Source organism: Peromyscus leucopus, chromosome 5 (genome assembly GCF_004664715.2).
Source record: "Peromyscus leucopus breed LL Stock chromosome 5, UCI_PerLeu_2.1, whole genome shotgun sequence".
Classification (NCBI taxonomy): Eukaryota; Metazoa; Chordata; class Mammalia; order Rodentia; family Cricetidae; genus Peromyscus; species Peromyscus leucopus.
Window position 1 is genome coordinate 126322331 of NC_051067.1, and position 23883 is coordinate 126346213.

The 23883-nt window shown below is 42.2% G+C and overlaps 1 protein-coding gene across 1 annotated transcript in view; it reads left to right on the top strand.

Moving 5' to 3' along the window:
• LOC114682469 (zinc finger protein 431-like) overlaps window positions 1-22378 on the top strand; it is a 44474-nt gene extending 22096 nt beyond the window's left edge. Inside the window, exons 2-5 of the mRNA XM_037206479.1 lie at window positions 18731-18857; window positions 19055-19112; window positions 20251-20837; window positions 20919-22378. Coding sequence (XP_037062374.1) covers window positions 18731-18857; window positions 19055-19112; window positions 20251-20837; window positions 20919-22378 — 2232 coding nt within the window. The remainder of the gene's footprint in view (window positions 1-18730; window positions 18858-19054; window positions 19113-20250; window positions 20838-20918) is intronic.
• The last annotated feature ends 1505 nt before the right edge of the window (window positions 22379-23883 follow it).

Below are 23883 nucleotides of genomic sequence, written 5' to 3' on the forward strand. Positions count from 1 at the left end.
CAATCAGTGTTTTATTTATTGATCAATCAGAGCACATACAGACCATCCCACAGCACTTCCCCTTTCCTTTTTTTTTTTTTTTTTTTAAAGGAAGGTTTTAACTTTTACACATCTCCAAAGTCAGCTTGGTTTATTTGGGAATTTGGGTGTAGCTTCTCTTACTACTTTCTGCTGGAGGGGGGCACTGTATCTTATGGGGACACAAAGAAAATTTTAGGATTATGGAGTAGTCCGTGAGGGTGTATCATCTGAGCCAGTTCCCTTAAAACGGTTCTGGATGTTGGATCATCTGGGCCTTGGTGTCATAGGAGACCTTTCAGGGGGTCTTGGCTGGTCAAACCTGATGTATCTTAATCTGGAACAAATCCATAGCCTCTGGCTTTCTGTAGAAACAAAAGCAGAGCCTCCTTTCCAAAGCAACATATCCTTACATCCAAATTTTGAAGTCAAGGTACCTTTAAAATATACATTTTGGCATAACTCAATAGCTTTTGCAATCAAATGTTTTTCTTCAGTTACAAATATCAAAGAGAACAAAATCCAGATTCTCTGTGTGGTAGCCATCTTTACGTGGCTTATTTTTTATATTACCTTGAGCCTATTGCTTTAAACTGCAGCATTCTAAGACTGAAACGGCACTGTGGCTGCTGACTCCTCCCACTTCAGCTTCCCAACATGGTGGTGGTATGTTTTCCGCCAGCTCTGGTAGCCATCAACTCTCAGAAATAGTAGGTCTATGCTTCTATCAAAGCAGCATGTAGCCCAGAAACCTCTTTTTGTTTTGTACTAGCAAAGGTTAAATCCACCACGCAGCTTAATGTGCCACTTGCAGAGGCCTCATTCCCACCATACTGCAGGTCGAGCATACACGCCAGGAACTCAAACACGCAGGCTGCCGCTAACTTGAGAGAGACAACTAGGAACTGTTTTTAGCTCCGTTTTAGAATCTTTTTTCTCAGGTTTTAGGTGGAAACTCTTGCCAATGTGTTGGGCGCCATTTGTAGCTAGAGTTTTTCTGGTCCTCTCTGGCCCACAGTCAGGACAAATCTCTCTAACTTACCAGTCCCACAGCAGCTCAGACCCAACCAAGTAAACACAGAGACTTATATTGCTTATAGACTGTATGGCCGTGGCAGGCTTCTTGCTAACTGTTCTTATATTAATCCATTCCTATAAATCTATACCTTGCCATGTGGCTTGTGGCTTACCGGCGTCTTCACATGCTGCTTGTCATGGGGGAGCTGGCAGTGTCTCCCTTCACCTTTCTGTTCTCTCAATTGCCAATGGCTTAAGTTTCTTGCTAGCTAGATCTGTCATCTCAAATTAACCCATTTCTAGTAATCTCTGTTTTGCCTCATGGCTATGGTGTTACCAGTCTGCTGGCATGGTGCTCCTTGGAGACAAGCTGGTCTCATGTCTCTGCCTTTCTTCTTCCTCTCTCTGTCTTGGAGTTCCTGCCTAGTAATAATGTCACTTGCCATTGGTCAGAGCAGCTTCTTTATTAACCAATCATAGCAAAACATATTCACAGCATATGGGAAGATTATCTCAAGAAACAGACAAGGTAGCCCTTTGCCATTGGGAAATGCCTTGGGGAGGCCTCTCACAGGCCCCCATATCAAATTTGGTTTAGTCATTTCCTGTTTTTATGGAGGAAGCTCCTTTCCAGAGCAATTAAAGAACCTAATATGATCTCTGAGGTCTCCAAAAAGGTGATGGGACCCAACAATGATAAATTCAGTTGGAATATGATAATGGACAACCACCATCCAAAGATTGTCTTTGGAATACAAACTGCTCAGGACAGTTTTGAGGTGGCTAGCTGAGATGATCCAGCCTCTCAGACTAATCTAGCCAGGACTTGACACAAGCCCTGCACTTTCCCATTATACAGAGACTGGACAACAAATGATACAGCTACCTCTCCCAGGACTTGACAGTTAACCCAAACTTTTCTTTTCATGATCCCCTAAAGATGTCATCACCCCTAGACAGCAGAAAGTTAATATAAGAACATTATGTCCACATTCCCAAGAGGTGGGGTGGGTGGTTTTTAGTCATTGAATGGGTTATGGATATCTGTCATTGTTTAGAGTTGTTGGCTACAAGTTGTAATGGTAATGGTCAGGAAAAAAGCTGAACAAAGGAGATTAGATTCAGGGTTCTAGTTTGAAGAAAAAAAAAGAAAGGAAGGAAGGAAGAAAGGAAGAAAGAAAGGTCCTCCAATTTCTCTGCTTTTCTGTGGTGATCATGCTCAGAAGTGGATTTCCTAACTGAATGTGCTTAGAAAGAAGGAGAATGCTCCATGAACATGTCCAGAAAAACATTGCTTTGGAAATAACTCCCATGCTTTCTTGACTCCTGCAGGCAAGAAATCTTTCTCATTTCTTCTGTCTTGGTTGTTGTGATGGCTGTTCTTGGTACCCAAACTGACTACCTCTGGAATTAACTAACACACAAAGAATAGGATATGCCTTTGAGGGATTTTACTTAATTAAATGTTTTGAAATGGGAAGACCCTTCATTAATCTGGAACTTTTGAGGTAATAAGATCCACCTTTTAATCTAGGTCAAACCTTCAGGTAGAAGCCTACATACATAAAGGATATTGAAGAAGGAAGTTCTTTCTCTTTGCCTGTTTACCCTTGCTGTGGCTATGAAGACCATTCCTTTACTCTGTCTAGATCCCAGTTCTTTGGAATTCTGGTATATGCTGAAGGCCATATCAGACATCTGGGCTCATGGATTGAAGCACTATAGAATTCTTCAACTTTCCATGTTGAAGAATTCAGCCAATGTTGGACTAGCTGAACTACAGACTGTGAGACATTCTAATAAATCTTCTTTCTACCATGGAGAGATTTATTCTACCAGTTCCCTTCAAATGGAGAACCTTGACTAATACTGCTCTGTCTTCTTTTTTTCTACCTGCCCACTGAGGAAGTTGTGTTGCCTACCAATAATGTTCATAAATAAAGGCATTCTTCCTTGCTCCATTTCTCTCTCAGTATTCGACCAGTTGTGAAGTCTATACTTTTTATCATTGTTAAATGGGCAAGAGATTGAAATCAATTTCAGAAGAAAACTCTTAAACAATGGAGCCATCATCCAGCCTTCTGTTGGCAGAAAGACCTATCATTCATCTTGGTTGTGATCTGGCTCCTGTTTTTTTTTCCTGGTTGTCTGAAGTCCCTGTGACAACCAGATAAAAAGTACTTTTAGTTCATCTGACCTTAGCTTGAAGCCACAGAACAAACATGTCCTTTCCTGTCCTAAAATTTCTATTCAGTTGTCAAATTTTGGGCACCTTTTGACCTGTGGGATAGGGAATAACTACTCCACATTGTGTAATGGGCTGTGCTAATTAGACCCATTGTGTACAGGAGGAAGATAGCATGGTCATCCTCTAGAGCCAGGGGCTAGTGCTATTGAAATGATTATCTCCGTAGTTCTGGAAAGGTATGGGTCTGTGGTGGAAAGCACAGACAGGAACCATTGTGCAGCGCATTTAAGCACACTGCAACCTTAGTGGAGTAACTTTTGACACTCAGTCCTCACTGGCTAGTCAGTGCCTCCATTCTGACCTGCCAGTGAGATGTGTTACAGAGCTCTTCCTGGGGCTAGGATGTAGGCTTGGCTATGTATGACAGTGGACTCCCGTGGTTTTGTGTGCTGTTCTGTGAGTGCTGCTGCAGGGAGCTGAGTGGGGAGCATGGACAATCTGAGATCCTTTGACATGGTGAGCAAGAGGTTGTCCCCAGATGGGGAGGAGTGGATCGTGAGCCTAGGGAGCCAGTGTGGTGGTCCTCCCTGGTATTTATTGGGAACCTGTTGCCAGATTCAGTATACTGTGAAGTCCCACATGGTCCTTGAAACTCCTTGGACCCAGATGTCTACCTCTGAAAAACTTCACTTCTTGAGCTGTCTCTGTGCAGAGCATTTGGAGCAAGGATCTGTGTGTAGAAACATCTTTATAGTCAAGGTCAACAAGCTTTGGTATATCCATGGAAGCAAGTCACTAAATTCAGAGATGTCTAGTTTCTCTAGTATCTTCTAGAAGTTCTGCACTTCATATTTAACATTTGGGTGAGAGGTGCATTTGTATTTGATTTTGTGGATGTTGTAAATGGCATCTCTTATGTTGAGTAGCACTCCACTACTTAGCTCTGATTAGAAGAGTAGAATTGTTGATATCAAGGGTTTACCAATGCTTAGGAGATAGTAAGTCAGATAATGTACAATTTAACTAAGGGAGGGTTGATTCTATAATGTTCCAAGTATAAGTATATACCATCCAGGCCTGTTAATTACTAGGATCCTAGGATACACATTTGTTCACCAGGACTGGCCGGACATTTACCTCCAAACTGTGACACAGGAGACTACCCTGATTCACAACCAACCATTAGGCCCATCCCCCTATCAAAGAACAGGCCTGAACAACCTGCTCAAGGGAGGATGACAGGGCCACAACCAACATTCAGGCCAGGTGTGCCATTAAGGTCCAGTTTTCTTCTTAAGAATAACATAGTTCTGACATATGGGAAAGGTGACAACTATTTGAAAAAGAAAATGGTGTTATATTGAGTGTTGGCTTCATCATCCAGACTTTCCCTTTAGGTCCTCACACAGTGGGAAGGAACGTGCTTGGCAGAGCCAAAAACGGCCTGAGACCTAGGCCTTGGGAGCTATCCCTAAGGGCCTGGTGTTTTAGGAGTGAAAAAGAGCTCTTTGTCTAAACATGGGAATATATTTGAAAGAGCTGGTTGTAGCCAAATTTCTATGTGGTCCTATTATATAAAAAACACAGAGCCAAATATAGGGGTGAAAGCTTTAGAGATTAGGGAAATAGTGATAGGCACCAACCTTACCTTTCCATCTCTGCATCTACCAAAATACAAGCTACTTTCTATTTAACCTGCACCTTTATTGCCTTGCTTTTCTGCCTTCTCATTGGGTCCTAGCCCAGCTACCTCACTTCCTTGTCACTGCCTATCTGTACAGACCTCCAGGTCTCTAAGGTTGGTACTGGGATTAAAGGCGTGTGTCCCCACACTTGACTGTTCCCTAGTGTTTCCTTGAACTCACAGAGACCCTCCCTGCCACCTGATCAGATTGAGGGCATGTGCTACCACTGCCTGACTTCTATGTTCACTTAAAAATGGCTGGCCTTTCCCCCCCTTGATCTCCAGTCATGCTTTATGTATTAACATACAAATAAAATATCACCACATTTCAGCACAAATAAAATATCACCATAGCTCGTAATGGTGTGGGCCCAGGGCTTTATGGGGTAGTGGTTGCTTCAAATCCTGAGAACCCAATATTTCCTACCACATGGGGCTATGGCTTGACTCATGCTAAGTAATCAAGATTTGCATTAAAGACCTAATCCTGCTTCTGCAGCCTAGTGTTAGGAAGACAGTCCAGCAATCCTTCTAGGCTGGGCCTTGACTGGTCAGTGAGAAGGAAATGTGGACCAGTTAATGAGTGTCGACCAGTCTCTCTGGCCTTTTGGGGGGGCTTAAAACTGAAGCGAGGCCTGTGCAAGAATTCAGTTCACTGACCGACTGTGAAGCTGGTGTACTGACAGTACAGAAAGGGAGGCCAGGGGGGAGGGTGAGAGCTTTCCTGCTTCAACAGTAATGGAGATTAGCAATGTGGAGTCTGGTCATCAAGTTTAGATGATCCACAAATGTCCTGACTGGCCACTTCTTAGTGCCCACAGAACAGAACAATCAAGAATCTGGACAAAGGACTGAACTTATCATTAAATCAGATTACTGTAGTTATACTAATGCAACCCAAATAGGTCTGCATAAAATGATGTGGTTCTGCCTAACACAACTGTTAGTTTTCTGGTTTAAGATGTATAGCCTCTGATAAAAAAAAAAAGATATGAGTAATCCTTGGTTTGCTCTCATCAAAATAATTACTTGAGATTATAACCACATCATGTCCATAGTCTCTTTCCTCACTCCAAGCCCTATTATTGACCACCTACAGTTTTCTATTTCATGGCCTGTTTTTCTTTCACAACAGTTGCACAGTAACAACAGTTACTGTTTGAATGTGACCTGTGTTTGGCTGCAGGACTTCCCAGCTATGAAGCAAAAGGTCGGCTGTACTGGAAATCAGTGTGTAATGGAATTTGTACACAAACGGCTGTGTGCCTTGGAAAAGGGCAGGAAGCGCTCTAGGAGACTGGAAGAATTTCTACTAAAATACAAATTTCAAAGACTAGGGCCCTGTCTGCCCCTAGGGTGGATGGGCAACATTGGGAGGACCACTGCTGTCTGTGTCCTTTGATTTCTGATCACCCAGGAGGGGTGCTGCTACAGTCCTTGAGGGAGACCAGTTCGCTCCTACTACCCCAGGATACTCTTCAGCAGGGAGAAGTGAGGAATCTGTAGATAGAGTGATAGAGAGAGAAACAGATAGAAAATATAGGATAGCTTAGGGAGAGCTGGGTCTCAACCCACCAGCCCCTTCTCTCTCTCTCTAATAAAGGGCTTTTTAAAGAAATTCGAAGAGGTGCGGCAAAAGATCTCCCCCAGCCCAGCCAAATGTAGACCAACCCATTTCACCTGGCGACTTCGCACATGGTCCAGACATCCCTAATGCAGCCCTTCTGTGTAAAGCAAGCGCAACTATAACTAGAAAACCTTTGTGGGCTTTCGCAAGTCCTGAGTCCCAGCTGGGTGGCCTTAACTAATGTGGGACCCTGAGAAGGCGTAGCAATTAGGAGTACCAGTGGGAGAGAGCTTGCAGATTCTTTCCAGGATTCTCCTCTGGCTCTGTTGTAGGGAGCTGTGAGGGAAACCACAAACCATGCCATGGTGAGTGTGGGGACAACTGACCCTAGAAGAAGAGAAGCAGTTCTGCTGAGGTATTAGAGCTGCTGTGACTGCGATGTATCATGTGGTTTTGTTGGTCCATGTTGTGACCTGGGCTGTGGTCCTTCTCCTCTGAAACTTCCTGAGTGGATTCCCTGAAAAGTTGGAGACTCTGCTGCCCTGGCTATGCGAGGATGTGAAGCTTTTAATATGTGTGTCCAGTGTGCACACACAGGCATTGCTTTTAGTGGGAAGTGGGAAGACAGATTAGAAAAATGAAGTTATGGTTTCTAGAAGTTCTGAACTTTGAGGTTTGTCTTATGAATGTTACAAATAACTTAGAAACTGGTAAAAGCAAATGATGGGGATCATCCTTCAGCAATAAATGATTAGAATATTTTTAAATTCTGACACCAGGCTTGACCTGATTCAGGGAAGTTCCATTTCAGGGGAGAAAGAAATTTCTGAGCTGTAGAGATATTTCAGGTTTGCATGTTTTTGGGCAGGTGTATAGGGCAGATTTCACATCATGTGCCATAACCCATGTGGCAGGAAATAGACATTAAATTATTCTTCCATACTGTTTTATGATTGAGCATCATGGGGCTGGGTTTGCCTGAACTGCAGGGGACCATGAGAGTTTGCAGAACCATGGTAGGATACCTCCATTTGCCAAGAAAGCTCTAGAGCATGGGGCCTGATGTTGGTTGTTTTTATTCTTTTCTCTTTTGGCTCTTTTGGAGACTTATCATTCAGCTCCCAAATAAATAACACACAGAGGCTTATTTTTACTTATAAATCTCTGGCCTTAGCTAGGCTTGTTTCTAGTCAGTTTTTCTTAAATTATCCCATCTTACTTTTGCCTCTGAGATTTTTCCCTTTCTTACTTCTATAATCTTACTTTTACTCTTATTCTGTGGCTGCCTGTGTGGATTGGTGGCTGGCCCCTGTTTTCTTGCTCCTTGATCTTGCACCTTTTTTCTCCTGCTATTTATCCTCTCTGCCTGCTAGCCCTTTAATGGTTTTTAGTGGTGCTCTTACCCTACAAGGAAAAGTCATGAAACATGACAGAATCCACTAACAAGAATTTTATTAAGACAAGGAGAAAGGGATAGATGTGAAGGCCTGCTGAAAGGACACGTGTGGAAGAAGGGGGTTATGGGGGGGGATGGGACCTGCCTTTTTAAGGGCCACCCCGCACATGTGCACATAGGCCCACGTGGCTACACCACACATGCACATAGATCATGTGGTCATGCCACATGCAATTATGTGACCATGCAGCACATGAGTTAGGTAGGACGTATGACCTGGAAATGACCAAGTGTCCCACATGCACGACCATGGGGGCATGGCTGGAATTCCTATTATCTCAGACACTTTGTTTTTATAAAAGATGGCAAATGAGTGGGTATGGAGTGTCGTTTCTCCTGAAAACTGCTTCCAGCTGACTTGATGGGCATTGCTTGGCTCTTAGGGGAGATAGGGAGGGGGGCTTCTGAGTAGACAGGTTTCCTGGGATGATGGGCTATCGTCTGCTGCCCTGGAGTTGTCCATCTTTTCTGGCTTGGAACTCTTGCTGACAGGATACTGGTGAGACAGACAAAGCTTAGGAAAAAAATCATTATTTTTATTTTCTTTGGAGTGTTCTCAGACCAGGGAAGTTTGGGTTTGGCACTTAACTGAAGTAGTTATGACCAGTCCAGATGGATTTAAGCTAGTTTCTGGAGCTTGGGAAAATTTTTGACCATATTAAGAAGCTGCCATGAGAAAATGAGTGACCATTGCAGTGTTTAGTACTGTGCTTAATTTTTACCTTAGATAAGCTTTATTAGAGGTGGATTATTTAAGGCACCTGTTCCCTTTATTAGTTTAGCATTCAGGAGACACAGGTGATCAATTGCTGAGAGCATTCAACAGTGATAGACTGTTACATTAGAGTCTGTTTTTGCAGAGCCCAGGCACTTTTGGGTCTGGGGGTGTAAATACCTTTTGATTATTACTGTTTTTTTTCCTTACCACCTGGATATGTCTGATGGTCCTTTTACCCCTGGCTCTGTGGTGGCCCTATAACAACTAGCTGAGTGGTTAATTAGGAAAGGAAGAGTTTATGGATGATACCTCATTCCTCTGGAATTGGTGACAAGGCAGTGGATCCTGAAGTCCTCTGGAGCTTGAGAGAGCAGGGCCATGTCTGTGTCACTGTGTATGAAGGGAGATTTTTCTGGGATGGAGGTGAGATAAAAGATTTCATATGAGACAGGTGGACCCAGTGAGGAAAGCCCTTGAGTTTAGCAGCTGTGGGGTTCACAAGAATTACCTTGAAGGGTCCCTGACATTTAGGGGAAAGGGGCAAAGTGTGTTGGCCTGGAGGGGAAAGAAGAACCTGATCCTCAATGTGGATTGGGGGTGGGCAAGGACTGTCACATGGCTGAGGTAAGGAGTGGTCTGCGAAGTTCCACAGGATAGACCTTAGGTGACACAGCAGGGGGGTTAACAGGCTATCTGGAACGGTTGAAGGGTTGGATAGAAGACCTGGTGTTAGAACTGGCCTTCCATACATTAGTTCAAATGGAGAAATTGAAGGAGGCTTTTTAGGAAGAGCCCTGAGCCTGAAAAGAGCTAAAGGCAATAATCTTATCCAGTCAAGGTGAAGTTCCTGTGACATCTTAGTCAGAATAGATTTTAAAGGTCAGTTGATGTGCTCCACCTTTCCTGAGGACTGAGGATGCTATGGGATAAGAAAATGCCAAGGAATTTAAAGAGCCTTAGCTAGTGTCTTGGAAATCTGAGAGGTGAACTTTGGACCATTGTCAGACTGAAGGGAGGCAGGAATCCCAAACTGAGGAATAATTTTTCATAGAAGGAGATCTGCAACTGTCTGAGCCCACTTATTAGAAACAGGGTATGCCTCCAGCCTATTTGAAAATGAGTCCACCATCACAAGGAATTATTTAACTTTCCTGACAGTGGGCATATGGGTAAAATCGAGCTGCTAGTCAGACCCTAGAAGGGAACCTCTAGCTTGGTGGGTGGGAAAAGTCTGACTTCTGTACTTGGTATTGGGATCTGTTTTTTGGCAAATCTCACAGGAGGCAGTAGTAGTTCTTAGGAACTGTAGGTTTTCAAAGGTGGGCTGCAGGTGGGTTTTTATGAATTGAGACCAAGCAAGACTTTTAGGGTGAAAGAGCTGGTATAGATAGGATAGAATTTGCCTAGTGTCAGGGGTTCCCTGTGTGGGTGTGTCTTGCACTGTATGGATTCCCTGCAGTGGGTGGGGTGAGACTTGGCTCTGGAGGGCCACTGTCCTGGCTGCTTGGTCAGCCCAGTTATTTCCCTTAGAGATGATGGAGCTATTGGTCTGATGAGACTGGCAGTGGATAATTCCTATAGCCCTGGGGAGGTGGGAAGCCTTTAGCATGGCCATTATTTGGCCTGAGTTATGGATCCCCCTTTTGCTGTGAGGAGGCCACACTCCCTCCGAATAGCATCATGGGACAAGAGGATGTGAAAAGTATATTTGGAGCCTATGTAATCATTTAGGGATTGTCCCTTTGCCAATTGGAAAGCATGGGTGAGAGCTATCAGCTCAGCCTGTTGGTTAGTGGTGTGTGTGGGTAATGCCTGTGCTTCTATTACCTCAGTATCTGACACTATGGCGTAGCCAGCTTTGTGGGTCCCCTCATGTAAAAAGGAGTTGCCATCTGTGTACCAGGTATAAGTAGCCTGAGGCAATGTGCCCTCCTGTATGTGTGAAGGTTGAGGTAACAGTTCCTCTAAGGTTTCAGTGCAGGAATGGGAAGGAGAATAGTTAGCATTAGGTTGAGGGAGGAGGCTTGAAATATTAAGGGGTGGACAGGTCTGGAAATTAAGTGTGGCATCTTCTAGTAATGCCACCTGGAGAGAAAGAACTCGGGAAGGAGGTAAAGTTTGTAAGCCTTTATAAGTTAAGAGATGGGAAAGGTTGTGGTGAGAGAAGACAGTAATAGGTGACCCAAAGGTTTAACTTCTTTGATTCCCGAATAAGGAGCTCAGCGGCTGCTAAAGCACAAATACAGGGTGCCCATCCTTGACTGGTAAGGTCTAGTTTCTTTGACAGATAGGCCACAGGTGCAAAGGAGGGTCCCAGCTGATGCCCTAGAGTTCCCAGGGCAAATCCCTCCTTCTCTGCTACATAGAAGAGGAAGAGACGGGTTAGATCTGGGAGGTGAAGCACTGGGGCCTGGAGAAGAGCCTGTTAGGGCTTCTGGAAAGGTTTAGTAATGGGGTGAAGGAGGAGCTCATGTGGGGAGCCCTGAGCTGCCTCATATAAGGGGCGAGCAAGGAGAGAAAAAGGTGGAACACAAGACCATAGGGAACCAGCTATTCCTAGGAAAAGACAGGGTCTCCTGTTTAGTAGAAGGGACTGCAAGAGACTGGATTAGATGCTTTCTATCTCCAGTAATAGCCTTGCGGGTTGGAGTAGTGGTTAGACCCAAATAGGTGACCTGGGGAGTAGATAGCTGAACTTTAGAAGGGGGATATGCCCTATAACCTTGGCTGGATAAGAAATTTAGGAGGGCAGAATGGTTAGTTTAGCTAACTTGTAAGGACTGGCTGCAGAGTAGAATGTCATCTACATACTGTATTAACTTAGAGCCAGGGAGGGACAGAGAGAGCAGGTCAGAGGCCAGAGCCTGACCAAATAGGTGTGGACTGTCCCCGAATCCTGTGGCAGAACAGTCCATGTCAGCTGTGTGGACAGATAAGTGTCAGGGTCAGTCCAGGTGAAAGCAAAGATATTTTGAGATTGAGGACTGAGAGGAATAGAAAAGAAGGCATCCTTGATGTTTAGAATTGAGAAGTGAGAGATTCCTGAAGGGGCTGTGGACAGGAGAGTGTAAGGGTTAGGCACTCCTGGATGGAGAGGGATCACTGCCGAATTAATGAGCCAGAGGTCTGGAACCAGGTGGTAGGTTCCATTAGACTTTTTAACTGCAAGTATGGGGGTGTTAAAAGGCAAAGAGGTTGGGCAGAACAGCTTTTTCCTGAGAAGGTCAGAAATGATGGGCTTAAGTCCTCTCAGGCTCTGGAGTGAAAGGGTACTGAGCTTGGGTAATTTATCTGGTAGGGTCCTGTAGCTGGATAGTAATAGGCGGAAGGTGCCTAGTGATAGAAGGGTTCTGGCTGTCCCAGACTTTTGGGTCTACCTGAGAGGCTGGCAAGGGAAAAGAACTGTTAGAGTCAGCAGAGTGAGTGGCTAGGAGAAGGAGAAGGGGAGCTGCTGGCGAGTTTGGAGTGAGGCGAATGTGGGGAGCGAAAGAAATGGACGCTCCTACCTTAGCTAGAAGATCCCTTCCCATTAGAGGTACAGGGCAGGTTGGCGCCACTGAGACTGTGTGCATAAGGGGGATGCCTCCGAAAATACAATGAAGTGGTGGGGTCTGAGGAGGTAGGTAAGGCTCTCCTCCCACCCTGACAATAGGGAGACAAGAAGGAGAAGTAGAGCCCCAGTACTCCCTCAGGACAGAGCAGGTAGCTCCGGTGTCCAGAAGGAAGGAGGTGGGTCGCCCAGATTTTATTGCTACCCTGGGTTCCCTGCATGGGATGGGAGTGGCCGGGGTGGAGCCTGGGCGGTGTCAGTTTTGCTGAAAGCTGAGCCTAGGACGTCAGCTGGAGGGTGGTCCTCATCTGGCGTTCTCACGCTGCTGGGTGCATTAGGACAGGCAGCTGACCAGTGGCCCTTTTGTCAGCCCTACTGGTGCCCCCCCATCCCCCGTGGGGTGGTGGTGCAAGCCCGGGCCCAGTGGCTGCACTTGAAACAGGGACCTGGCGACTTTGGGGGAGCCGGTCGGACAGCATGTGCCAGCATCTGGCAGTTCCTTTTTTGGGCTTTTTCATCTCTTCCATGGTACACCTTAAATGCCAACACTTAACACTTCTGCCTGTGGGGTCAGAGGGTTTTTCTCGAAGCGTCTAAGTTTTGCCCTTATGTCGGGGAAGCTCTGTGAGACAAAGTGGGTCATAAGGAGCTGCCTGCCCTCTGGGCTTTCAGGATCTAGGCTCGTATATTGAACAAGGGCCTTAGTAAGCTGTTCTAAGAAATGAGACAGATTTTTGATCTTATCTTAAATTATCATTTTTAGTTTTTCACAGTTTATTGGTTTTAGGACTGCCTTACAGAGGCCTGCCAGAAAGAAGGTAATAAACCTATCTCTGGCTAGAGACCTGCCCTGGGTGTTATAATCCCAATGTGGGTCCTGATCAGGAACCACCTCAGCCCTTGGAGAGTGTGTGGGGTTGGTTTGGTGAACCTCATCTGCATGTGTTTTAGCCTGTTCTCAAGCCTGCCTGTGCTCCTCAGGAAGTAGATTATTAGCAAGTATCATATATACGTCATGAAGGGTGAGAGTATAAGATTGGGTAATATATTGAAATTGTTTAATAAAGGAAGCAGAATTAGAGATATAAGAACCCAGTTTCTTTTCTATCTGAGAGAGTTCTGTGAGAGAGAATGGGACATGGACCTTAACCAGTCCATCCACTCCAGCCACCTCTCACAAAGGGAGAAAGGTTGGCGGGTTTAAATGGCTGGGGTCAGACCCTTTAGCAGTCTGAGAGTAGGTAGCAGGAGATGTAAAGGTTGGAGCCAGAGCTGAGCCTTTGGAAATGCCTGCTGTTGAACAGGAGGAGGAAGCCAGAGGAGGAGCCAAAGGGACAGGCACCCTGGGAGCAGGAGTGGGAGTGGAAAGTCAGATAGGCAGAGGTTCATTTGCAGGATCTAGAGTTAGAGTTTCTGGAGTCAGAGATTCGTCTGGTTTAGGTATAGCTAAGAGCATATGGGCAGGAGAGGAGAATCAAGAAGAGAAAGTTTAGAACTTAGAAAAAAGCTATAGTATAAGGCAACTCCTTCCATTTGCCTGTTTGCTGGCAGAAGTTAGATAATTCCCGTAAAATATTGGGGTCTAAGGAACCACTTGGCAGCCATTTTTTGTTATTTTGTAAGGCATATTTGGGCCATCTCTTATTACAGAGGTGGACAAGCTTAGAAGTCTTTAAGCAAGGCATTAAGCTGAGAGGTTTTAAAGCTTCCAAAAGGCATCCTAGGGGAGAGGAGGGGCTGATGGGATTACAAGCCTTATTTTCCCATGTCTGCAGCAGAGAGGTAAAACAAACAAACAAATAAAAGCGTAATCCCAAGCCAAGGCCCCAGGTGTCCCTAAGGCCGAGGATGGATCTGTACCAGGCACAGGCCACCAGATGTCTCATCAGATGTAAGGTCGGGGCCTAAGGCATGTGAAGGCAAGGACTCCCTGGAGTCCGACAGCATTTACTGCTTTGTTAAGCCAGAACAATGTGTTGGCCTTACACAGCCTGAAGACGCACCCGAAGAAAGGGTTCTAACCGAGAGAATTATATCTCAAAACTGCAGATGTGGGAGATGGCTAGGAATTTTATCCTGCAATAGGAACCGACCGTAGCCAGTGATGACCGTGGTCAGGGTTAACCCCAGTCTCAGGAACACCAGTGGGGCACTGGACACTCAACAGTCATCACCACAGATCCAGGAGACTGTTTATGCTGGTTGAAAAGTGGGGGATTCACCAATCGAAGTAGCTGGTGGTGTGTACAGGATCTGGCGGCCAGGCAAATGGACAGTGGGCTGTCGTGGATGGAGCAGACTCCCCCAGTACAGGTTCCCAGGCGCAAAGCGCCGAGAGTACCTGTTGTGCATGGCACAAATGATGGATTTTAGTGGCATTCTTACCCTAAAAGGAAAAGCCACAAAACACAACAGAATCCACTAACAAGAAATTTATTAAGACAAGGAGAAAGGGATAGATGTCATCAGGCCTGCTGAAAGGACACATGTGGGAGAAGGGGGTAGGAGGACATGGGACCTGCCTTTTTAAGGACCACCCTGCACATGTGCACACAGGCCCATGTGGCTACTCCATGCATGCCCATACATCACGTGGTCACACAGTGCATGATTATGTGATCATGCAGCACATCTTTTTAGTTGGAAGTTTTCCATTGTTGTGGCCAGTTAGTGATCGGGACAAATCTCTCCCACTTAGATCCCCCAAGTAAACACACAGAAGCTTATATTAATTATAATTGATCAGCCATTAGCTCAGGCTTATTACTGACTAGCTCTTACACTTAAGTTAACCCATAATTCTTATCTGTGTTTAACCATGTTGCTTAGTACCTTTTCTCATTTCTGCCTTGTCATCTTGCTTCCTCTGTATCTGCTGGCAACTCCTGACTCAGCCCTTCCTCTTCCCAGAATTCTTATCTGCTCACCCTGCCTATATTTTCTGCCTGGCTACTGGCCAATCAGTGTTTTATTTATCAACCAATCAGAGCAACACATATTCTCAGCATACAGAATGACATCCCTCAGCACTTCTCCTTTTCTGTCTAATCAAAAAGGAAGGTTTTAACTTTAACATAGTAAAATTATATATAACAAACTGTTATCAAGCAAACATTAGTTATAATATCTAGTCTATTTGTATTTGGCAAAATTAAATATTTTATCTATCCTTTATTTGTGAATCTAAAGTTTAATATCTAATTTATCTTTTATCATGACTAAGGAAAAGTATAATTATAACTATCTATTGTTCAACTACATCAAAGACCCCAGAAGGATATAATATTACCTAAGTAAACAGTAAATGCATTGTAAGGAACTTTCAAAATTCTGGAAATGATAGAGACAGCTGCTTGCCTAGACAGTCATCTAAAGTTCCTCAGTAACATTGGGGCATCCATCTTCAGTCAATAGGCCTAGAGTTTTTTAGTCACTTCTCCCTGTATCCTGTAAAATATTTAGCAGTTCCCTTTGCAAAGCAGGAACCTGAAAAACCATTTTGCCTTGCAAAGTTCAGTGGTCACTTTCCTATGGGTCCTGCATGTCCAGATGATACAACATTTTGTAAAGCAGTCCAGGCAAGAACAGTTTCTTGCCCAAATGGTGATTTTTGCCAAGAAGAAGATAAATTGCATATGGAATATCTTCAACATCCATCTTCCTTTTTGAAGTAAATTGGTGCTACTAGGAGCAGATGTGTCTCACTGTCCAGAAAGTCTTAAGTTTTTAAAGCATCTTAAGTGCCATATTCTGCAGGTCTTGAAGTGCTTGAAGATTACCTACGGAATTGAAATATATCTATGTATACCTAGAAAACTTAACTAACATGACTATAAATTTGATTATTATGGATGACTAATTATTAATCTGTATTTATTAATTATACATTACAATTTCAGAAGAGGTGTCCAAACATAATACCTTAAACAAGAGTAGAAATATATATAGAATAACAAAATTAACTTTAAATTTGTATCAATAAACTAAAATCCATGGCAATGTAAAACATTTTAAACAAGTTTTTGCTCCTTAAAAGTAGATTAAATAATCTACCCTTTCATCCTATCATATCTATATACTATTTCCATTTTTTCTTTAGAAAGCTATTGACTATGAACAATAACAATTTGTAACCAACAACCTAAACAAAGATAAACATCCATTATCCAGTTTTTGGGAATGGGACCTAGGTTTTTAGATTACTCTCTGCTGATAGGGGGCACTGGTAGTATAGGGATCCTGAGAAAATTTGAGATAATGGTCAAGTCCTGGGAAGACCAGCTATAACCTTTGTTGATAGGTACCGTCTGTTAAGGTTCAAGAAGTCTGGCTTGATCAAATCTGATCCATCTTAACCTGGAACAAATCCATAGCCTCTTGCTTCCAGTGGAAACAACAGCAGAGCCTCCTTTCCATAGAAAAATATCCTTAGATCCAAATTTTGAAGTCAAGATACCTTTAAAATATACATATTGGTTTAACTCATCAGCCTTTATAATCAAATGTCTTTCTCTGGTTAAAAATCCCAAAGACAATATCCAGATTCTTGGTATAATTTTCATCCCTATGTGGCTTAACTTCTATATTTTTCTTATTGTGTCTTTAAAGACTTTATTTTTAAAAACTTCTTAATATATGAATATATTCCTTTTTCTCTCTTTCAAGCCTACACATATTTTTACATATAACGCAAACCATTTGAAGTCTTAGTGCATCTGAGTCTGCCTTATTGTGAATCTATTGATTTAAACTACAGTGGCTAGTACTGAAGCAGAAGCCTTGGCTGATGACTCTGCCCACTTCAGCTTCCCAATATGGTGGTGGTATATTTACCACCAGCTCTGGAAGCCATGCACACCACCAACTCTTGGAAGCAATGGGTCTATGCCTCCATCAAAGAAGTGTGTAGCCCAGAAACAATTTTTTATTTGTCTGTACTAGCCAAAGCTAAATCCACCAGGCAGCATACTGCGTAGCTTGGAGATGCCTCTGTGTACTCCAGCGGGAATCTGCCATGATACAGGTCAAGCCCACATGCAGCTACAAACCTGCCATACTGTAGCTCATGGCTTGCCTGAGAAACACAACTAGGAAGCTGGTTTTAGCTCCATTTTAGAATCTATTTTTTTTTTTAAAGCTTTCTCAGGTTTTAGGTGGAAGCTCTTGTCCCATGTTGGGCAGCCAAATGTAATTGGGAGTTTTCCTGTGTCCCAGTTGGTTGGCAGTCAGGACAAATCTCTCCCACTCCCATCGCCCAAGTAAATACACAGAGGCTTATATTAATTATTACTGCTCAGCCATTAGCTCAGGTTTATTACTGACTAACTCTTACAATTATTCACAGCATAAAAAATGACATCCCACAGCACATCTCTTCATCATTAAACAAATGTTCCACAACAGAAACAAATATGTCAAATCTTAAAATAATATATCACTGGGGCCTCCTGCCTTTTTTTGTTTTTATATTATTGTGTGGTGTGCCTAGACTGTAGGTTTTTGTCCATGTCAAGCATATGCTGTTGCACTGAGCTTCAGTCATATTTGTAATTTTAAAATTTGGCAGCAGCTGCCATTCAGTTTTTCAGGATGGCATGTAATCATGATATTAATACTGCCCAAGACTTATGAGTCATTGGGTTGCAATGAAAATATATATTTCACCTGAATACATGGATATGTACCACATGGGTATCTGGTCCTCACAGTGATCAAAAGATGGTCTCAGAAACCCTGCACTTGAAATAATGGAGAGTTGAGATCCCCCAAGTAAGTACTGGCAATTGAGCCCACCTCAATCAAGACCATCAAGAGCTCTTTACTACTGAGCCATCTCTTCTGCCCTGTGTTGAATATTTATGATTAACATTTATGTTGTTAATGTGTTCATCTTTCTATAAGTAACTGTTTAAACATTAAGTGCCTTTTACTACATCTTATTGATGCTATAGTTTAAATTGGGGTACTTCATGTTTCTGGAAGATGAATACAGAACTCTTTGTAGAAATATCAGTAAAAACCTCTGAGTTCTTTCTATATTTTTTTGTTGTGTGTGACTTTTTTTGCATAGGATAAAGGATCTTAATATGTACTTCAGGCTGTCCTGGAACTGACTGCATAGACTAATCTGGCATTCAACTCCAAGGCAGATTTATCTGTGTCTGTCTTCTGAGTGCAGGGGTTATATGTGTGAGCCAATAGACCCAGCTTGTCCAACTTATTTTTCTATTTTTGTAGTTAACAATTGTTCCTACAATTGCTCTCATATGTGCTCTGTAATATAGATCTGTTTATTATTCTTTTTGATATAGGTTATCAAGATGATATCCTATTCACAGGATACAGAAATGACAGAGGTGAACCTCCTATTCAATTTCCTTCTAAAGTAACTTGATGATTACATTATAATGTCTATATCATGAGATCAGTGTGGGGAGCACCAGAATTATGTGACTATACTGTCAAAGAAGTATACATTTACAATGTTGTCAGTATCATCCTTTCTGTTATACACATGTATCGGATATTTTAGAATGCAGTGACCTATGATGATGTGCATGTTGGCTTCACTTGGGAAGAGTGGGCTTTGCTGGATCCTTCTCAGAAGAATCTCTACAAAGATGTGATGCTGGATACCTATAGGAACCTCACTACCATAGGTAAGAGGGAATTTTCTTCAAGTTTTCAAATAAGGAGACAACTGTTCCTTGGTTTTTGATGTTCTTCTGTAATTTGATTGAGAAAGAAGAATGAGTTGAATAATTCAGGCATGGTTCTGAGGTTCACTGAAGATAATAACTTCAATTTTGCACAATTTTCAACAATATAACATACATTTTCTGGCACTATATTTTAGGATACAGTTGGGAAGACCATATTGAAGAACATTTTCAGAGTTCTAGAAGACATGAAAGGTAATTATCATGTGCCAGCTGCCACAAATGTGCACCTGAAGAAATTTTAATGTGTCCTGGAAGTTTTAAACAAAAACAACAGTGTAAATAAGCTTCATGTGTATTGATGTGTATTAAATTCTCTCTAAACAATATACCTCAATTTCAGGTAGGTGAATTGCATTTGCAAGGCATTCTTTTAAGAAAGAAGACAAGGAAGCAATGCCTTAATAGATATCACTATTTGAATCATAGCTCCATGAGAGCTATGCTGTAGAACTGTCAATCTATTTATTTCATAACACTCATATTACAAAAGGTATACACATTGAAGAGGTGATAAGTATATCTCTAAAACATTTTAATAAGCAAACAGTCCATAGTAAAGCTAGTGTTACTCATATATTTGTTGTGACTGGGCTAAGTTCAGTGAGATTAGCAGTTAGAGTGAAGAGTCCAAGGGAATTTTTTTGTGGAGAAACCTTAATCAGTACACTACAAGTCTATGAGGAATGAAAGTCAAATTGTTCATTCGATGGGGAAATTTGTTATTTGTTATTCTTCCTTTACTAAGTATATCATATGTCCCTCTGGATACAAGCTATATGAGTATAGGAATATGGAGAGACATAACATACCTCTCTCTCAGAATAATTAGAAGATATGAGGCAGTCCCCATGTTGAGTATACTTATTGAATTTGATTCAGGTATACAAGTAATTCATTTTGCAGCTTCATTGTTAATATATCAACAAACTCAAAATTCAGAAAAGCCCTGTGAGTACTATGACTCTGTAAATCCTTCTGTTTGTCCAGTTCAATTTGCAAATGTAGTTTGACTTAAAGTATAATAAAATTCATAAATGCAATAAGGGTGGTAAAGCTCTGAGTTTTTCCATTTTTCTTTAAATTGTGAGAACTCTCATATAGAAAAAAATTCTGTGAATGTGCAACATATAATAAAGGATCTTACCATTCATAGACATCTTCAAAGATGAAAAACAACCCTTAATGAAGGGGAACAACATAAGTGTAAACATGGTGATAAATCCTTAATCTTTACAGTTGGACCAAATTGAATATGAATTCATATATATAAAGAGATTCAACCATGTATTGAATTTTGTAAAGCTTTAACATATGCCAATTCTCTTTGCAGGCACAAAAGAAGTGATACTGGAGAGAATTCTGCTGAATATACTCAGTGTGTTAAAGTTTTTGTATATGACAGTCATATGCAAAGGCATGAAAGAACACATACTAGAGAGAGACACTATGAAAGTAATCAGTGTGGTAAAGCCTTTGCACATAACAGTAAGCTTCAAAGGCATGGAAGAACACATACTGGAGAGAAACCCTATGAATGCAATCTTTGTGGTAAAGCCTTTCCACGTCATAATGCTCTTCAAAGGCATGGAAGAACACATACTGGAGAGAAACCCTATGAATGTAATCAGTGTGGTAAAGCCTTTGCTCGTAACAGTAACCTTCAACTACATAAAAGAACACATACTGGAGAGAAACCCTATGAATGTAATCAATGTGGCAAAGCCTTTGCACGACGCACTCATCTTCAAGTGCACAAAAGAACACATACTGGAGAGAAACCCTATGAATGTACTGAATGTGGTAAAGCCTTTGCAAAACAAGATGCTCTTCAAATGCATAAAAGAACATATACTGGAGATAAACCATATGAATGTAATCAATGCAGTAAAGCCTATGCAAAACACAGTCATCTCCAAGATCATAGAGCACATACTGGAGAGAAACCCTATGAATGTAATCAATGTGGTAAAGCCTTTGCTTGTAACAGTGTTCTTCAACTACATAAAAGAACACATACTGGAGAGAAACCCTATGAATGCAATCAATGTGGCAAAGCCTTTACACGACACACTCATCTTCAAGTGCACAAAAGAACACATACTGGAGAGAAACCCTATAAATGTACTGAATGTGGTAAAGCCTTTGCAAAACAAGATGCTCTTCAAATGCATAAAAGAACACATACTGGAGAGAAACCTTATGAATGTAATCAATGTGGTAAAGCCTTTGCTTGTAACAGCAACCTTCAACTACATAAAAGAACACATACTGGAGAGAAACCCTATGAATGTAATCAATGTGGTAAAGCCTTTGCTCGTAACAGTGTTCATCAACTACATAAAAGAACACATACTGGAGAGAAACCCTATGAATGTAATCAATGTGGCAAAGCCTTTGCACGACGCACTCATCTTCAAGTGCACAAAAGAACACATACTGGAGAGAAACCCTATGAATGTACTGAATGTGGTAAAGCCTTTGCAAAACAAGATGCTCTTCAAATGCATAAAAGAACATATACTGGAGATAAACCATATGAATGTAATCAATGCAGTAAAGCCTATGCAAAACACAGTCATCTCCAAGATCATAGAGCACATACTGGAGAGAAACCCTATGAATGTAATCAATGTGGTAAAGCCTTTGCTCGTAACAGTGTTCTTCAACTACATAAAAGAACACATACTGGAGAGAAACCCTATGAATGCAATCAATGTGGCAAAGCCTTTACACGACACACTCATCTTCAAGTGCACAAAAGAACACATACTGGAGAGAAACCCTATAAATGTACTGAATGTGGTAAAGCCTTTGCAAAACAAGATGCTCTTCAAATGCATAAAAGAACACATACTGGAGAGAAACCTTATGAATGTAATCAGTGTGGTAAAGCCTTTGCTTGTAACAGCAACCTTCAACTACATAAAAGAACACATACTGGAGAGAAACCCTATGAATGTAATCAATGTGGTAAAGCCTTTGCTCGTAACAGTGTTCTTCAACTACATAAAAGAACACATACTGGAGAGAAACCCTATGAATGTAATCAATGTGGCAAAGCCTTTGCACGACGCGCTCATCTTCAAGTGCACAAAAGAACACATACTGGAGAGAAACCCTATGAATGTACTGAATGTGGTAAAGCCTTTGCAAAACAAGATGCTCTTCAAATGCATAAAAGAACACATACTGGAGAGAAACCCTATGAATGTAATCAATGTGGTAAAGCCTTTGCTTGTAACAGTAACCTTCAGCTACATAAAAGAACACATACTGGAGAGAAACCCTATGAATGTAATCAATGTGGTAAAGCCTTTGCTCGTAACAACGTTCTTCAAATGCATAAAAGAACACATACTGGAGAGAAACCCTATGAATGTAATCAATGTGGTAAAGCCTTTGAATATATCAGTAATCTTCAAAATCATGAAAAAAGTCACACTGCAGAGAAACCCTAAAAATATAGATAGTGTGGTAATGTTCTACACTTTACGCAGGAGTAAAACTTTGTGTGCAATCAATATTTTAAAGCCTTTGTGTATTACAATAGTCCTTGAGTACCTTTAAAAATACTGAGGGCTTATTATTACAAAGTATTCGGTAAGATCTTTATCCAACACACTTGCACTCAGTTACACATGATTTATTCTGTAGGAAAAATTTGACAGTGTTAGCAATCTATTAGAGCTTTATGATGTCCTCTTTTATATTGTTTTCCCCTGCAAACTCCCAAAAAAAGTCAATTTAGGAGTTTATGAAGCCCTATGTGTTGGGTAAAGGGGCCAGCCAAAGATAACCATGAGAGCCTGAAAGCAGGGCCAGTGAAAACATACACTTTGGCCTGAACCCTGAGCCAAAGAAACACACTGTATGTCTGACCAAATGAGCACAAAATCCAGCCAATCTCTGAGCTTAGCCAATCTCAGGGATTGAAATCTGATCAATTCCCACCCTTAGAATCTTTTCTCTGTAAAAATTCAGCCCCTAAGAAGCCTCATAAATGCCCTGTTCCTGTTCAGTTGGCAGCTGCCCTTTTCTACTCTGCCAGAGGGAGCCACTCTCCTGGATTCCTCCCTCCTAAATAGTTTTGGGTGAAGACCTTTCACCAGAGCAGAGCAGTATCTCTGCTGGGAATCTCCCTAATGGAACAGAGCAGAGAAGCAATGGACATCTCCGATGAGAAACTCCCTAGTGTAGTGGAGCAGTGAAACAAGAGACACTTCTGGGAAACTAGATTAGGGGAGCAGAGAAGATGTGGCAACTTTTCACACTGCCACATTTCTGCAAGAGTTCCCCATTAGTTGAGTGAGGCAGAGAAGTTGAGGGCTGACAAGAAATGGGCAACTCTGCTGGCAAACTCCCTAGTGGAGCAGAGCAGTGAAGCAGTAGACACCTGTGTTGAGAAACTCCCTTAGCGTAGTGGAGCAGAGCAGCAATTGGCATCTCTCCTGGGCATCTCTCCTGGGCATCTCTCTTAGCAGAGTGAAGCAGAGCCCAAGTGTAATGGTTCTTTCTCAAAGAAGAGCAGTATTGCCGCATCATGTAGGGAGGTCGTCCCCCACCAGAACACACTACAGTTATAGGCTGACTTCCCACCAATCAGTATTTCTTTTTCCTCACAGCTGTAGGTATCCATAACAACCCCCCTTCACAGCTGTAGGTATCCATAGCACCCCCCCCTTCACAGCTGTAGGTATATCCTGACTTGTGACAGAGTATCCGTGTCTTCAGAGCTGTATCCAGGATATTTTCCCTCTACAGCTTCAGGTGTAGCCTGACTTCCCAACACTCAGGATACCTTTCTCCACACAGTTGTAGATATCCAGGGTTGTTGTTATTCACAGTTGTAGGTACAGCCTGACTTCCAACAGTCATGGTACCTTTCTCTCCAGAGCTTTAGCTCTTGTACTATAAATTTAAGTGATAATGTAACCCTTTTAGATTTTATACTTTTACTAATTAC